Genomic DNA, 17192 nt, shown 5'->3' with positions numbered 1-17192 from the left:
CTCGATTTAACTGTATTTTGCTCTTCAGGGATGAATTGAAGGCAGTCAATTCAGGAAGTGGTTTTAATAAAAAAAATAAAAAACATTGAAACATTTTTGAAAAAAGTAGCTTCTAGTCCTCAGTTTGAGAAGTCATTAAAAATAGATGCAGTTTTTCCACATTTTGAATTGTTATTTAAGTTTACTTCCTGAATTGACAACCTTCAAATTGAATTGAACCCAGCCCTTGTGCTCTTATAATCTGACCTACTGTATGTGTCTGTGTGTTGGCAGTGCTGGGAGGTCCAGAGTCTCGCGGGGTGCTGAGGAAGATCAGTGATATGCTGGAGGTCATCATGAAGAGGATGGACACTTTGTCCAAACTGGGCAACACCACCACAGACTCCCACAGACTAGATGAGCTCAGCTCAGCACTGGACAGGTAGGGTTCTGGGGTTTGGTAGCAGGCCTGCCATTACATAATGTATGGTGTATGCATGTATTTGTCTGCATATAAACAAATAATTGGAGGATATTTAAACTAGACGTTGTCTCGTTAGTCTCAACATTTTCCTATCTATTTGCCCTGTTATTGGGTGGACATGGACAGTCAGACAGGGATGCTGCGCTACCAGACATGCAGAGGCTAACAACCTGGAGTTTGCTCTTCTGTCTCCATGGCAACGGACCTCTCTCATACAGGGGGTTGAGAGGCTCCCTCCTGCCGAGGTTTGCCCATGTCTGACACTCTGACCATCCCTTCTGGACATCCCTGATCCTACACTCACTGTCTCACACCAGGAAAATAATCCCGGCTCAAACTATGCCTGAGAGTTGAGCTAACTGACAGGATGCAGAGTTGTGGATGTTTGATATGGATTCTAACCACCAGAGTAGACAGTATTGTTAGAACATAAATAACTCCCACTATTCACATTCTTTGAGAGGTACTATAGAAATGATGAGGATTTTCTTCCTAAATGTTGCCGGAAAGAGGCCATTCATTGCTGTTTAAGTCAGCCTAACTGTAAGCGATTATGAAAAAGGGGGAGCATCTCTAGACCTCTGGTAATAAAGTCTAGTCTGCTTGGTGACCTGCTCAGAATTCAGCCAAGGTGCAGTTTAACAGATACAAACAAAGAACCCAGGGCCATTCAGAGTCCACTGTTCGGTCTTTAAAAAGGAATCAGCCGTCTCGCTCTCTTTAATGCTGTATATGGTTCTCCAAGGCCAGACACCCATTGTAAATGTATTAGTAGTGTTCTATAGAGGGAGGACAGGATTATCTGTCTGGCCAAAGGAATGTTTCCTATACTGATCAGTCTATGCTGCAGTCTGGTGCTGTGTAGAGGACAGCTCTGTCTGTGTCTGGCTCTCATCTGTTCTGACATGCTGCCTCATAGGAGGGAATAGGAAGTGATGGCTAACACTTGCCCGTAGGGCAGTACATGGTCAAGTGATATTAGAGGGGGATTATACGCAAAGTAATGCAGCATTTTAGACACACATACCACACCTATGCTCATACACTTATTCCAAAAGCACTGGTCTAGACCATTGCCCATTTCTTCCAAAACAAAACCTCCCAACCATTCATTTAAATGCATATGTTAGATAAAGCTGTACAGTTTGAACAAAAGCAAAAGGCCAGTGTTGAACACTGTGTACAGTAAGCGTCATTGATATGACAGGGCTGTTAGACCCCAGGTATTGATTTGGCTCTGGTTGATACTCCCTGATAAACAGTGTCTTCAGCTCTGCAGAGTCCATCTATAGTACAGTAGTACTCCTTAAGACCAGCATCAATCCTATTGGAGGGTCCTCAACTTCCCTGAACAGGTCACAGCAGCCTTGGGAAGACCCAGTATAGAAGTAACAGATAGAGGCTGAATGGACTGGTGATAATTCTGTCTGGGAGGCCTTGCTTAACCTTGGCTATGCCCGTGAGAACATTTAGTCCTCCGTTCTCTACAGCACACACAGGAGCACTGTTCTTTTATACTGTGGGGCCCAGGTGGCTGACTGACTGCGTTGAGATTATACACAATCATCATGGCTCCATAAAGACAGGTGGAAATCTCTGTGCCTCTTTGGACCTTTATGCTACATCAGCGAGGGCTGAGATTTCTGTCTTTATCGTAAGGAAGCCAAAGCAAGTTCAAAATGTTCACACTGCCATAATGCTTCAGCTTGGAGTTCCCTGGGCACCTTCCAGTTTTCACTGCTAGTGCCTGAGATAGCTGTGAGTTCAGGGATATCTCCCGCTTTCTATCGCTGTCTCCTTTTCTCTTTCTTTCTTTCTCACTCTCTCTTTTTTTCTGATTGTTTTGCCAACACTAACATGGCAACAACAAGTCATGGCAGTCAGCTGCCATAAAAGGCATTTGCTAACAACCTAATTGCGCTCTGTTCTCAGTCTCCCAGGGACTGGCTTTAATGTGCTGAGTCACTTTTTCACCTCAACAAATAAATTGTGTCAGAGTTTAAAAGCTTTTTTATTTCACGCTCCAACCAAGTTCCACACAATTAGCATTTCCTCTACTTGTTGAAGCTCAATTAGCAGGTAGCCTAGTGGTTAGAGCGTTGGACTAGTAACCGAAAGGTTGCAAGATCGAATCCCCGAGCTGACAAGGTAAAACTCTGTCGTTCTGCCCCTGAACAAGGCAGTTAATCCACTGTTCCTAGGCCATCATTGAAAATAAGAATTTGTTCTTAACTGACTTGCCTAGTTAAATAAAGGTAAAATAAAAAATATATTTTGGGAGGAAACGGTAAGCGTATACTGTAGGAGGGTGGACTTAGATGAAAGAAGGAGCCTTCTATGTTTCTTTTTCTAGATGTTTCCAGGGAGTTTAAGGATTGAGATAAAGGATAAAGATTGAATGTGCATTCCCACTGGGCACAGACATCAATTCAACATCTATTCCACGTTGGTTCAACATAATTTCATTGAAATGACTAGAAAAAAACTATTCATTCAACCAGTGTGTGCCCGGTGGGTTGTCATGGGGAAAGAGATGGCAGAAATGATCAGTAAGAAAGAGAAGACATGCCTAACACTTAATTCACCTGTGCCTGCATGTGCCCTATTGATGGTCATTCCCCTGTGTGTGTGTGTGTGTGTGTGTTGGCAGGATCCAGCCAATTGGTCTGGTGGAGAGGATCCAGGCTATCGCCCAGAACATGTCTGACATGGCTGTGAGGGTGGAGCAGATCCTACAGCGCAGCATGGCCACCAACAGAGGTACAAGAGACACACACACATCTGACCACTCTTCACATTTGAAAGGTAGTTGTATATGTCTGCCACACTGTAAGACCCTATTGAACATGACAGGCAGCATTTATGACAGTACTTCAGATGATGAGTCTCCATTCATGTCTTTGTAAAGAGAGCTACGCTGCAGGAAGGCTCTATCTCCCTGTCTCAGCATAATTATAAATAACGCTACATGATGTTCAGTGTATGCTGATGAATTCCCCTCTAGTTAAGAAGATCTGAGACTGTCAGCTTTCTTCTATTAGCTGTCCTCTGCTCAGTTCATTGTGCTCCTGTTCTGTTTGAGCAAGAGATACAGTAGGCTACTTACATGCAAAGCAAGACTAACTCCACTAGCCGACACATTAGAAAGCCAATTATAGACGTTGCATATTGTCATTATTTGCCTTGTCATTGAGTAAAGCAGACATGTCCTATTCTGTAGAGACTGTTTTTGCTACCAGAACCTAATCCCCTGGCTAATTTAGTGACACCGCTAGTTTTAGCGCTCCACACTGTGACTGCAGTAGTTATAATGGTAATCAAACAGAATGGCTGCTAATCCTTTGTCTGTGATTGCGCTCACCCAGGCTTGGCGGCACGCTGGTAGAGGAACAGCTTCCGCTCTCTTTAATTAGGCTAATTGGAGCTGGCTGCCGACAAGGAGGGAGGGAGGGAGGCCGGGGAGAGAGGGAACAAAGGAGTGAGACTGGGGAGAGAGGAAACGAAGCAGTGAGACTGGGGAGAGAGGAAACGAAGCAGTGAGACTTGGGAGAGAGGGAACGAAGGAGTGAGACTGGGGAGAGAGGGAACGAAGGAGTGAGACTGGGGAGAGAGGGAACGAAGGAGTGAGACTGGGGAGAGAGGGAACGAAGGAGTGAGACTGGGGAGAGAGGGAACGAAGGAGTGAGACTGGGGAGAGAGGGAACGAAGGAGTGAGACTGGGGAGTGAGGGAACGAAGGAGTGAGGCTGGGGAGTGAGGGAACGAAGGAGTGAGACTGGGGAGAGAGGGAACGAAGGAGTGAGACTAGGGAGAGAGGGAACGAAGGAGTGAGACTGGGGAGAGAGGGAATGTGGGGGAGAGAGGGGATTTTATTAATCAATCCCACGCAGTGTTGTCTATCCACGGTCCTCAGTAGGCATCAGAGATCAGCAAGGGAAGCCAGGCTTTCAGAAGTGGCTATTAACTAACACAACAGTCTGTCTAATGCTCTGTTCTATTCCCATGGCCAGTAGAGTTAACTAACCCAACAGTCTGTCTAATGCTCTGTTCTATCCCCATGGCCAGTAGAGTTAACTAACCCAACAGTCTGTCTAATGCTCTGTTCTATCCCCATGGCCAGTAGAGTTAACTAACCCAACAGTCTGTCTAATGCTCTGTTCTATCCCCATGGCCAGTAGAGTTAACTAACCCAACAGTCTGTCTAATGCTCTGTTCTATCCCCATGGCCAGTAGAGTTAACTAACCCAACAGTCTGTCTAATGCTCTGTTCTATCCCCATGGCCAGTAGAGTTAACTAACCCAACAGTCTGTCTAATGCTCTGTTCTATCCCCATGGCCAGTAGAGTTAACTAACCCAACAGTCTGTCTAATGCTCTGTTCTATCCCCATGGCCAGTAGAGTTAACTAACCCAACAGTCTGTCTAATGCTCTGTTCTATCCCCATGGCAAGGAGAGTTCTGCTCTAATACAAGAGACTAGTGCTAAAGCCAAGATATGCTCCCTTTTAGGTATGACCTGTTGAAAAGCTTGTCTGGTTTCTGCCTCAAATGCTCCATATTATCCTCATAGGGCTGAATAGCAAAGTTATGAGCTGGTATTTTAAGGATTCTGCCCATAGGGAGGTGTTTGTTGTTAATACATGTGTTTTTGTCCCACAGTTAAGGATGGCGCAACAGGACAGTGTGAGGTGCCCAAAGACCCTCACTACCCAGACTGCCCCAGCAAGGTGGATGTAAGTCCGCATGTCATGCAATTTCACAGTGGTTTTCCTTATCCCACAGTCCCTATGTCCTTTTGCTCTTGGACTGTTCATTACCCTGCAACTCCAGCTTTACGATCAGCCTCAATCAACCCTGCCTTGTTTCACAAGGATCAATGTCTAGTGCTGTGTTCAGATCAATGAAAGGACCTTGACCAAGTCCAAGTCAGATTTCATGTGTTCCTTAGCTATAATACATTCATTTCTACACTGACATTTGACCTCCTTTGACCTCCTTTGATCCATAGAGATACTGTATATATTTATTATTACTTGAGTCTGCCTTGACCTTTCCCCTCAGTGGATGCGTGCCCGCTGGACCTCAGACCCCTGCTATGCCTTCTATGGGGTGGACGGCTCCGACTGTTCCTTCCTCATCTACCTGAGTGAGGTGGAGTGGTTCTGCCCCCCTCTGACCTGGAGGAACCAGACCACCACACCTACGCACAAACCTTTCCCCAAGAGACAGGTGGGATAGCTGGGTTGGCATGGGCTGTTTACAGGGCTGCTACAGTGTGTGTGTGTGTGTGTGTGTGTGTGTGTGTGTGTGTGTGTGTGTGTGTGTGTGTGTGTGTGTGTGTGTGTGTGTGTGTGTGTGTGTGTGTGTGTGTGTGTGTGTACAGAGTTTGTGTCTATGATACTAGTCTTTGTATTTCATCTCCACTCTAATGTTCCTGTATCCGACTGCCACACAGTCTCCTGGGAGGGGAGTGTGGATATACAGTCACTCACAGACAGTCTATTCTCCCTCTGCCTTGAATCATGGCTGTTGCTGTTTTTCTTGTGAGAGCAGCATTCCAGTTATTTATGGGTCCACCAGGGCCAGGTGTTCTAGTTACAGCCCCCTTGCTGCTCCCCGGAGCGCTGTACACTACACACCAATGGGTCGGCTGCTCATTTGAATTATCTGTGCAGCTTAATCGTGGATTCTAATTACCTGCCTGGATCCAGCTGGACTAATCCTGTGACTTCTCTCAGGTGTTCCTCTGCGTTCACAGAAGCACCTACAAGTTGCTTTCCAAACAATAATTAACTTGTAGTGCGAAAGTAATGCCTCTCATATTGATTTTGTATGTGTGCATAAGCAAGAGCATGTGTGTGGAAGGAAAGAGGGACTGTGTGTCCCCACTGTGTGTGTGAGAGAGAGACAGAGAGGTTTGTGTGACTGTCTATGTGTGCCATTTATAAGTCCTCTGTGCTCCCTTATGCAGTTACAACATTGATTAGCACTTGGCTGCTCGGATTGCACTGTGATCCAGCGATTAAACAGGGCTGAGAAACATGCGGAGTGAAATGAAGGCAGCCTGTTTATGAGCATGAGGCAGGAGTCCCTCAGGCAACACTATCTGAGAGCCCCTCCAGGGGGAATGGGTATGACATGGAGAGCTGTACTCATATAACACCCATCTCCACTCAACTCCAAGTAGGGCTGCTGGATATTGGTGGTTACCATGTGGCTGTTTTGTACAGGCTTGGGGAGGTGTTTAATGTATTAAGTGTTTAATGTATTGGACTAATACATAGCTTTTTCTAGGTGCTCAAAGCGATTAACATAGTAAGGGGAGAAAAAACATGTAGATGTTTCTTTTCCTGTCCTCCAGGCGGCATTCCGGTCAGACATCGGGGCCCTCCTGGAGCAGGTGGGAACGGGGAAGGAGTCTCTGAGTTTCATGAAGAGAAGGATGCGCAGGCTGGCTGCACACTGGGCCTCGGCTGCACGCAGGCTACATGACAGTCTGAGGAGCCAATGGAGGGAGCAGAAGAGGGTGAGTGTGCGGTGACTGTGGAGGGAGAGAGAGTTTCTGTGTCTCTGCTATGAGTCAAAAGGTTGACAGTTCACTCATATCTCTTCCCATGACAGTGCAGGCCAGTAATATGCTGTACAGGTAGGTGCCCATTTTGGTTTGCTATATTTGATTCCTGAAAAAATAGGCAGAGACACAACTGACAACAAGATGGAAGGTTGACAAAAGATGGATTAAGACGAGGTGGCCTTCATGAACATTACAGTGGTGACATTTTTCTCCACTAGCGATTATGGACCCATTTGCTGTGAGTGGTGTTACTGTGAATGGCAGAGAGAAGTAGATTTGTAAGGAGGAGACTGACCAGCCGTTATCAGGAGAGCAGGCCTGGGATGTATTGTCTTTAGTGCTCTTTAACCAGCCTAACATTTATAGGGACATTTTCAAAGAATGTTGGAGGAGCCTGAATACAGGAACACTGCTTTACCATCACTGATGAAATGACAATGACTGTAGAATCTCCCCAAGCCTGCCCTTTGTGTTGAAAACCTATTCGTAATGTCATAAACGGTTATACATCAACCTCAGAATAATATTGGCATGTGTGTTTACATGCCTGTGCTTGTCTGCAGTGCACTAGATGGATTAAACAGTACCTGTGCTTGTCTGCAGTGCACTAGATGGATTAACAGTACCTGTGCTTGTCTGCAGTGCACTAGATGGATTAACAGTACCTGTGCTTGTCTGCAGTGCACTAGATGGATTAACAGTACCTGTGCTTGTCTGCAGTGCACTAGATGGATTAACAGTACCTGTGCTTGTCTGCAGTGCACTAGATGGATTAACAGTACCTGTGCTTGTCTGCAGTGCACTAGATGGATTAACAGTACCTGTGCTTGTCTGCAGTGCACTAGATGGATTAAACAGTAGCTGTGCTGATTTTACTTTCACAGTGACGTGAATAACATTAGATTGACGAGCTAACCACCTCCGTCACCGGCTTCATAAGGAATTGCATCGGTGATGTTGTCCCAATAGTGAAGGGTCGCTGCTTCCCCAAACAAAAGCCCTGGATTAACACTGAGGTTGGCACTAAGATAAAGGGTAGGGGACAAAGGATACCGCACACAGGGCTATCGCAGACAACCCTGAGGCTACGGCTGAGGAAAGGAACAAGTACAAGAAGTCCCGCTACGCAAAATATCAAAAGGACAATAAGGTATAAGATGGAATAATACTATACAGGCTCCGACACCCGGGGCTACAGTCCATTACGGATAACAAAGGAAGACGTGCTCTGTCCAACAATGCCGCTGTTCCAGACGAACTCATTGCATTTTGTGCACGCTTCCACCATAACAACACCGTTTCATGCGTGAGGGCCCCCACCAACCCAGACAACTGGGTTATCTCGCTCTCCGAGGCCAACGTGAGTAAGATCTTTAATCAGGTCAACACTCTCAAGGACGCGGGGCCAGACAGTATTCAAGGGCATGTTCTCAGAGCATGCACAGATCAGCTGGCAGGCAAATTCACTATCATCGTTCCTGTTCCCAAGAACTCTAAGGCTTCAAGCCATAATGACTACCGCCCTGAAGTGCTTTGAAAGGCTAGTTATGGCACACATCAACTCCATCATCCCAGACACCCTAGACCCACCCCAATTTGCATACCGCCCCAACAGATCCAAAGACAACTTAATCTCAATTGCACTCCACACTGCCCTCACCCACCTAGATAAGACGAATACCTATGTGAGAATGCTGTTCACTGACTACAGGACCCTGGGACTGAACACCTCCCTCTGCAACTGGATCCTGGAGTTCCTGACGGGCCGCCCCCAGGTGTTGAGGGTCAGCAAGGCAGAGGTAATGTTACCTACCCTCAACACCTGGGGGCGGCCCCACACGGGTGTGTGCTTAGTCCCCTCCTGTACTACCTGTTCACCCACGACTGCATGGCTATGCACGACTCCAACACCATCAAGTTTGCTGACGACACAACGTTGGTAGGCCTGATCACTGGCGACGATGAGACGGCCTACAGGGAGGAGGTCAGTGACCTGGCAGTGTGGTGCTGGGACAACAATCTCTCCCTCAACTACAGTAAGACCAAGGAGCTGATCAACACATCGATGGGGCTGCAGTGGAGCGGGTCGAGAGCGTCAGCTTCCTCTGTGTCCAACTCACTAAGGACTTTAAAATGGTCCATTCACACATGCACAGTCGTGAAGAAGGCGCAACACTGCCTCTTCCACCTTTTTATTTACATATTTTTATTGAATCTTTATTTAACTAGGCAAGTCAATTAAGAACAAATTCTTATTTACAATGACGGATTACCAAGAGGCAAAAGGCCTCCTGCGGGGACAAAACACACATCACGACAAGAGAGACACCACAACACTACATAAAGAGAGACCTAAGAACAAATTCTTATTTACAATGACGGATTACCAAGAGGCAAAAGGCCTCCTGCGGGGACAAAACACACATCACGACAAGAGAGACACCACAACACTACATAAAGAGAGACCTAAGACAACACAACATGGCAGCAATACAACATGACAACACAACATGGTAGCAACACAACATGACAACACAACATGGTAAACACAACAACACAACATGGTAACAACACAACAACACAACATGGTTGACAACACACCATGGTTGACAACACAACATGGTGACACAACACAACATGACAACACAACATGGTAACAACACAACATAACATGGTAACAACACAGCAGGGCCGGCAGGTAGCCTAGTGGTTAGAGCGTTGGGCCAGTACCCAAAAGGTTGCTGGATCGAATCCCCAAGCTGACAAGGTAAAAATATGGTGTTCTGCTCCTGAACAAGGCAGTTAACCCACTGTTTACCGGTAGACTGTCATTTAAATAAGAATTTGTTCTTAACTGACTTGCCTAGTTAAATAAAGGTAAAAAAAACATAACACAACATAGCAACAACATTGCAGCAGCACAACATAGTAGCAGCACAAACTTTGTTAGGCATAGAAGACAAAGCAGCCGTAGTAAGAGTGTCCATGATTGAGTCTTTGAAAGTAGAGATTGAGATAAAACTGTCCAGTTTGAGTGTTTGTTGCAGCTCTTTCCAGTCGCTAGCTTCAGAGAACTGAAAAGAGGAGTGACCCAGGGATGAGTGTCCTTTGGGGACCTTTAACAGAATGTGACTGGCAGTACGGGTGTTGTATGTGGAGGATTAGGGTTGCATTTGGTATCTCAGATAGGGGGAGTGAGGCCTAACAGGGTTTTAGAAATAATCTTCAACCAGTGGGTCTTGCGCCGGGTATACAGAAGATGGCCAGTTTACAGAGGAGTATAGAGTGCAGTGATGTGTCCTATAAGGAGCATTGGTGGCAAATCTGATGGCCAAAGAACATCTAGCTGCTCGAGAGCACCCTTGCCTGCCAATCTATAAATGACATCTCCGTAATCTATCATGGGTAGCATGGTCATCTGAATCAGGGTTAGTTTGGCAGCTGGGGTGAAACAGGAGCGATTATGATAGAGGAAACCAAGTCTAGATTTGAGAGAAGGGAGAGAGAAGAGAAGGGCTGAGAGAAGGGAGGAGGTTGAAAAGGTTTGGCATGGGCCCTCATGACAGATACTCAAAAAGTTCTACAGCTGCACCATTGAGAGCATCTTGACTAGCTGCATCAGAGGTAAGGTGGTATTGAAACAGCACCGCCCTCTATGCCATGGCGCTACAGAGGGTGATTCGGATAGCTCCCTGCCATACAGAACCTCTATATCAGGCAGTATGAAAAGAAGGCTCGGAATATCATTAAAGACTCCAGCCACCCAAGCCATGGACTGTTCTCTCTGCTTCTGCACGGCAAGCGGTACCGGGGCATCAAGACTGACACCTATGCACACTCACAGGACTCTACACATTCATGCATACTGACACTCCAACACACACACAACATGCACACACACTCACATGCAATCATAATTTGCGCTGCTGCTACTCTGCCAATAATCCTGATGTCTAGTCATCTTACCTCTATATCACTCTGCACATTGCACATTGGAAATATGGTATTGGAACTGACCCTTTATAAACTGTGTTCTTTCTATTTTTATTTCTCATGGGTTTCTGTTCTACCTTGTTATTTTTAGTGCTACATTGATACTGATTACTACATTGTTGGATTTGGAGCTGCAAGAAAGGCATTTCACTGTACTTGTGCACATGGCGTTAAAAACTTGAAGCTTGAATTATTCACAAAACTAAGGCTGGGAAAGGTATAGATTGACTGCAGTATTCTTTGAGTTTACCACTCCGAGCATTCTCTTTGTGCAAACCCCACTCCTTTAATCCTTCTCTAGTTAAAAAGAGGCTCATAACTTCAAAAGCCTGAGTGAACATGAGACGCAGTGATTGATAGGTGTTTGCTTTGCTTTGGGAAAGCAGGCCCGTCTGGTCTTTGGCCAAGAGATGCTTTCAGAACGTATATAAATAGGATTCTTCTTTTCATCAGTCTCTCTTTAGAGAACTATTAGCTTGGATAAGCCAGCACCAGCGCTGTCAACACACAGCATCCTTCCCAAGCCTGTTCCTTGATCAGCCTCCAAAAAGAAGAGTCTCTTTGTTCTTTTTTAACGGTGTGTTCAACAGTAATAGTTACTGTCCATTAACTGGCCCCTCTGGGCTTGGCTGCAGCGGCTCTGACAGAACAGAACCGTGTTTAGAAAACAGACGAGGAGGAACTGCTGTGCTGCTGTGAAAACGCAGATGAGAGAACGATAATCTGCCGATGGAAATAGACTCATTGAAGGGAGACTTCACGGAGGAGTGGAACTAGAGAGCAGCCGTCTACCCCACCTGTCTCTCTCCTCTCTGTCTGCAACCTTGATTTTTCTGTCTTTTTCTCTCTACATTGCACTAAACTGTACTTTCATAAAGGCAAAATTGCTGTAGACAACTTTTTAAATTTCCAATTCCTTTTGTAGTCATTTGAAAATGAATTATTTAATGTAGTTATGGTGATGTGACAAGTATTGTGTGGCTGGCATGAGTACCCTGGCACTGCAGTGACATGAGGATTCACTGGCATCGTAGATGCAGGGGGCCTGTTGAGGTACTTCTGCCTGGTCATGGCGAGGCATTTGTGATGACATATGTTGCGTCCACTCTTAACGAAAGCAGAGCAATAAATCGCAATTGATTGTCATCGATTTCCCTCTTTGTATTGTGTGCACTGTGCAGTCATCTTGTCCTCTAGCAATTTCCCTGCATTGTGCAATATTCAATGGGTCTGTGTTGGCTGCCTTCACTGTGTCCTTCTTTTTCTCCCGTCTTTAGTGAGAATGGTAAAACTCGTTCGGAGCACGAACCCCAAAGTGGTTAGCTACTTTACTCTTTAGAAGTAAGATGAGAAAGTTTTGAGAGTCAAAAGTAACTGGGGAAGAATTAAAGGCTGCCATCTGTTGAGAACTCACACAGTCTGATTTCATTACACAGTTAACAGGCTGGAAGTCCCATCCTCTCCCATCAGCAATTAAAACAGCCTTGTACCATTAGGCATATTAATTATCTTCAGCAGGTCAATCACTATTCAGATTCAGAAATTGTGTTTTCCGAGATTTGCTTGGGGACAAATGTTTCATGGCTTGCATTACTATTCTTCCTGCCTTTTAGCATAAATATTCAGTTTGTTGCAATTCATCTCTCTTATCTCCATTCATCTCTATTCCAAGACCAGTGGTTTGGGGTGATCTGAGATTTACAGACATGAATGAAGCTAATAGAGATAGCTATGGATAAGAACCATGGATCAGTCCTATTAGTTGGGAGCTCATCAGAATGAGACTGGAAACAATTCAATCCTATGGTTCCAACCCCTCAACCCTCTGTTTTTTCCTCAGATCCTGGTGCACGTAGGCTTCCTGACAGAGGAGTCAGGGGACGTGTTCAGCCCCAAGGTCCTGAAGGGAGGTCCTCTGGGGGAGATGGTCCAGTGGGCCGACATCCTCACAGCCCTGCACGTCCTGGGACACAACCTCAAGTTCTCTGTCTCGCTCAAGGAGCTGCAGGGGTGAGTCAGATGATGTCATGTTCTATCTATGTCTATATCTATATGTAAGGATGGGACCTATCACAGTATTCAGACTGAGTCTAGTTGTTCAGAACTTCTTCCTCTGGCTCAGAGTATATAAAGTCATGCATGAGAGAGGACTTTTTCAGCACCATGGATAGCTCCAGGGAGAACCGTACTGTGGCCATTCTAACTGTTCTGTCAATTCTTAATCCCCTCATGAATGCTCTAGTCCTGTGACATATATTCATTGAGAGTCATGTGACTTGTTGTGACATCATGATATTTTTCCCACTTTGAGATGTTTTTTGCACACACATTTGGATGAACAAACAAGCTTATTTCTCTGGCACTCATGTCATACATATCTTATAAACACATCTCTATTTATACCGTCTTACCTTTTTAGGTGATGTGTAACCATGTATAAGGCAGCCCGTCTCAGGGTTCATTCCCACACAGTGTGTTTGGTCACATTTGGTCTCACCCTGATAAGCCTCCTGTCTCCCTGTGGACTGGAGTTCCAGCCAGACAGACAGCGTTTATGTGTTCCTCTCCCAACTCACTGACCCCAGACAGACAGCGTTTATGTGTTCCTCTCCCAGCTTACTGACCACAGACAGACAGCGTTTGTGTTCCTCTCCCAGCTCACTGACCACAGACAGACAGCGTTTATGTGTTCCTCTCCCAGCTCACTGACCACAGACAGACAGCGTTTGTGTTCCTCTCCCAGCTCACTGACCCCAGACAGACAGCGTTTATGTGTTCTTCTCCCAGCTCACTGATCCCAGACTGATAGCAGTGGCTGGCTGGGCCACAGAGCAACATCGGGTCTAACCAAGGCTTTATTTATCCATCTGAAAAGATAACGCTATTGATTTTCAAATCGGCCAGGTGTGACTGCTGGAGTTAAGAGAGCAGATGGTTCAATCTGGGAGTAAATGCCATAAACGTCTTGGAGGACCCAGTCCCTGCCTCTCCTTTTATCTTTTACCCTTTCCCAGTTTCACCCAGCCTGGTCAAAATTGCAGTGTTTAAGTCGGACTGGAGATATTGGATATTGTCGATTCCTGCCAGTGCAGACGTGAGGCTGAGAGAAATTGGACAGGCAGCAGAATATGGTGTGGCTTCTGTTATTGAACACATATTCCTCACTGTGGGGAAGCGTCAGAGTTAGAGCTGCACTGAAGACTTAGAGCTTCCCTGTGATCTCAAATTGGAGTTTTGAAGAAAACGGCTTTGATAAGGGTAGACTGGAGATCAGTGAGAGCGGATGGGATTCTGCCTCTTCTGCCCACGCTATTATTTACCTCACTAATTGGTGTCATGGAGTATTGAATTACTGCATTCAGTCACCACAGGGAATGTGTCTTGTGAATGTTGATGAAACCGCATGAGACTGACGGTAATTGTCAATCAGAAACAAATTGGAGCTGTGCTAAAGCCAAGTTAGGCTCTGTTTCCACAGGTTGAAATGCTCTATGCGTGTGTGTGTGTGTGTGTGTGTGTGTGTGTGTGTGTGTGTGTGTGTGTGTGTGTGTGTGTGTGTGTGTGTGTGTGTGTGTGTGTGTGTGTGTGTGTGTGTGTGTGTGTGTGTGTGTGTGTGTGTGTGTGTGTGTGTGTGTGTGTTCTAGTGTGTTCTAGTGTGTTTGTTTATTGGTATATGTGATGGTCTACTGTAAGGCCCATGCAGCTCTCTATTTGTCAGGAAATGGAATGTGCAGCCTTAGAGAAAATATAATAGAAGGTTGGAATTGGAGCCTATTGGATTTATCAGACAGACCATTTCCCCCTTTTTCTCACAGAGAAAAGAGACACAGTACATTTCCCACTCTTTTTATGATCCCATCTTCTCAAATTGGCCAATAAAAGAGATGCTGAATGTCCAATAAATTCCTTTCCAGGACCATTAATGAATAGGAAAATCGGACATTTCTCTCCATCTCTACCTCCCTCTCTCTCTCTCTCACTATTAAGTTGACAGATTGCTATATGGGTTGCGTTCCCACAGATTCCCCCGGGGTTGTATCTATTTAGATTTCATCCTCCTATCTCCCCCACTCAGCCTGGGAAACATGTCATCCTAATATCCCATGGTCTGCAGCGGCTGTTACGAGAGGACGATGGTTGATATTGTTGTTTTGCAGATCATGGGTTGCTTGGTTTCATCCAAACCACCAGATACTGTAGCTACTACCACTCGAAGTTAGATATAGATTAGTAGTAGCTACAGTACCTGGTGGTTTGGATGAAACCAAGCAGTTTGCTTGAGTGGTTGTAATTATTTCTCATTTGTCACTTCCTCTGCCAGCTTGGACTAGTCCTCTGGCGCTCTTTTTTTCATACAATCTTTTTTAATTCAGACGTCTCGCTACTTTAGCTGAGAGTCTTTTTTCTCGGTATAAGCTTCTGGCTCACGTCGCTTGCAGATGCTTAACTAAGCTGCTTTGGTATATTTTTAGTGATATTTCTGGACAGAGAGGAGGACGCTCCTCTGCATGCAGCCAGATTCATCAAGTCTGCCTTCGCACAGAAAAACAGCTTGAAAAGACATTCTCCAAGGACTGTTTCACCTGTAAATGTTCATGATTAATGTAAGCCCATTTTTCTGTTGCGGTTGGTCAAGTTGTGGTAGTAGTTGGGGACAGTGCAGTGTGTTTTTCTATGTTACAGTGTAAGTCACTCTGGATAAGAGCTTCTGCTAAATGACTAACATTTAAAAAATGGAAACATCCCATTATTGGTCACCCTCTTCCTCTGCTGTGTTGCCTTGATGGGCAGATGAGTCACTAGGCTGAGAGTGGGGATGGGAGGAAGTGAAGAGGCTCCAGTCTTTGTCAAGGGAGGTGAGGTTAATTGAAGGGAGAGCCTCAGTGGTTGTAACATCATATTTGTCGGGAACAACATCACATGTGCTAAAAGGTGCACGGCGGCAGTTAGCCAGGCAGTACAGACAGCTGTCACTTCCTCTAGGGGATCTCCCCCCTGTTCCTCCCAATGCGACGTGAGTAATTAGCCAGCACCAGAGTATGGCTTATCAACACCTGGGGAGGAGAAAGGGAGAGGAGGGAGGGAGGGGATAACAGCCTGACAAAGCTGGCTGGCTGGCTCTGCAGTGACGACAGGGCCAGGAGAATACTGAGAGCCCCCCTGTTACAGCAGCTCTGTCTCTCCACCCACACAGACTCTGTCCTCCACCCTCTGAGACCAGTAGGAGAGAGAGAGAGGGAAAGGGAGGGGGTGATTCCACAATATGAGGAACATACATAATTTGAACCACCTTCAGCACGAGTCCAATCAGAAGCATGATAGAGCCGTGCAATAAATGACGAGTGGGTTCAAACTGATCTGGAATCAGAGATAGCATCGATAAGAGCACAGCCACTATGTGTATGGGAAGGAGGCACTAAGAAACATAACTCTCCCTGTCGGTTTACCCCTATCAAATCACCCTTTGAGGCTGATTAGGCTTCCAGAATGGGGGCTGCTGTTTGTGCCTGCAAGTGCTACTGCGCTCTCTCACCCTCCAGCCTTTCCAACGATGTGCTTTTGTTTCTCGGCTTTGAAAAGCCAAACTAAAGCAGCCCTGTTAAAAATAGACTGCTGTGTGCTTACAATATGTTGCAATGCGTAGCACTTTTACAGAATCAGAGTTGAGGGCAGATTTTTATCACTTGCAGTGATCAAAGCATTTGGGTCACGGCACGATAACATGATAGAATCATGTGACATGATTTAGCTGCAACGAGAGGGATTCAACTTCATCCAAGAGTCGTAGCGTGATGCCTAAATGAGATTGAGAGCAAAGGACTACATGGTGTGTTTTTGAGTGTTGCATGTCAGTTTTCATCCAGTTTGAGTCACTACAGTAAGCAACATATGGATGCAAGATATTGCAATCGCTGCTAGTTTTCTCTACTATGTGCTGTATTGTAAACTCAGCAAAAAAAGAAACGTCCCTTTTTCAGGATAATTTGTATAAATCCAAATAACTTCACAGATCTTAATTGTAAACGGTTTAAACACTGTTTCCCATGCTTGTTCATTTACATTTAAGTCATTTAGCAGACGCTCTTATCCAGAGCGACTTACAAATTGGTGCATTCACCTTATGATATCCAGTGGAACAACCACTTTACAATAGTGCATCTAAC

At 45.6% G+C, this 17192-nt stretch overlaps 1 protein-coding gene across 1 annotated transcript in view; it reads left to right on the top strand.

Moving 5' to 3' along the window:
* Positions 1 to 17192, top strand: part of LOC139575899 (alpha-1,6-mannosylglycoprotein 6-beta-N-acetylglucosaminyltransferase B-like) — a 127383-nt gene that overhangs the window by 71873 nt on the left and 38318 nt on the right. Inside the window, exons 4-9 of the mRNA XM_071401334.1 lie at positions 274 to 421; positions 3114 to 3223; positions 5121 to 5194; positions 5523 to 5690; positions 6823 to 6987; positions 12869 to 13038. Coding sequence (XP_071257435.1) covers positions 274 to 421; positions 3114 to 3223; positions 5121 to 5194; positions 5523 to 5690; positions 6823 to 6987; positions 12869 to 13038 — 835 coding nt within the window. The remainder of the gene's footprint in view (positions 1 to 273; positions 422 to 3113; positions 3224 to 5120; positions 5195 to 5522; positions 5691 to 6822; positions 6988 to 12868; positions 13039 to 17192) is intronic.

Source organism: Salvelinus alpinus, chromosome 1 (assembly GCF_045679555.1).
Source record: "Salvelinus alpinus chromosome 1, SLU_Salpinus.1, whole genome shotgun sequence".
NCBI classification, from domain to species: Eukaryota; Metazoa; Chordata; class Actinopteri; order Salmoniformes; family Salmonidae; genus Salvelinus; species Salvelinus alpinus.
Note: the sequence above shows the minus strand (reverse complement) of the source record. Positions and strands in the feature narration are given on the sequence as shown.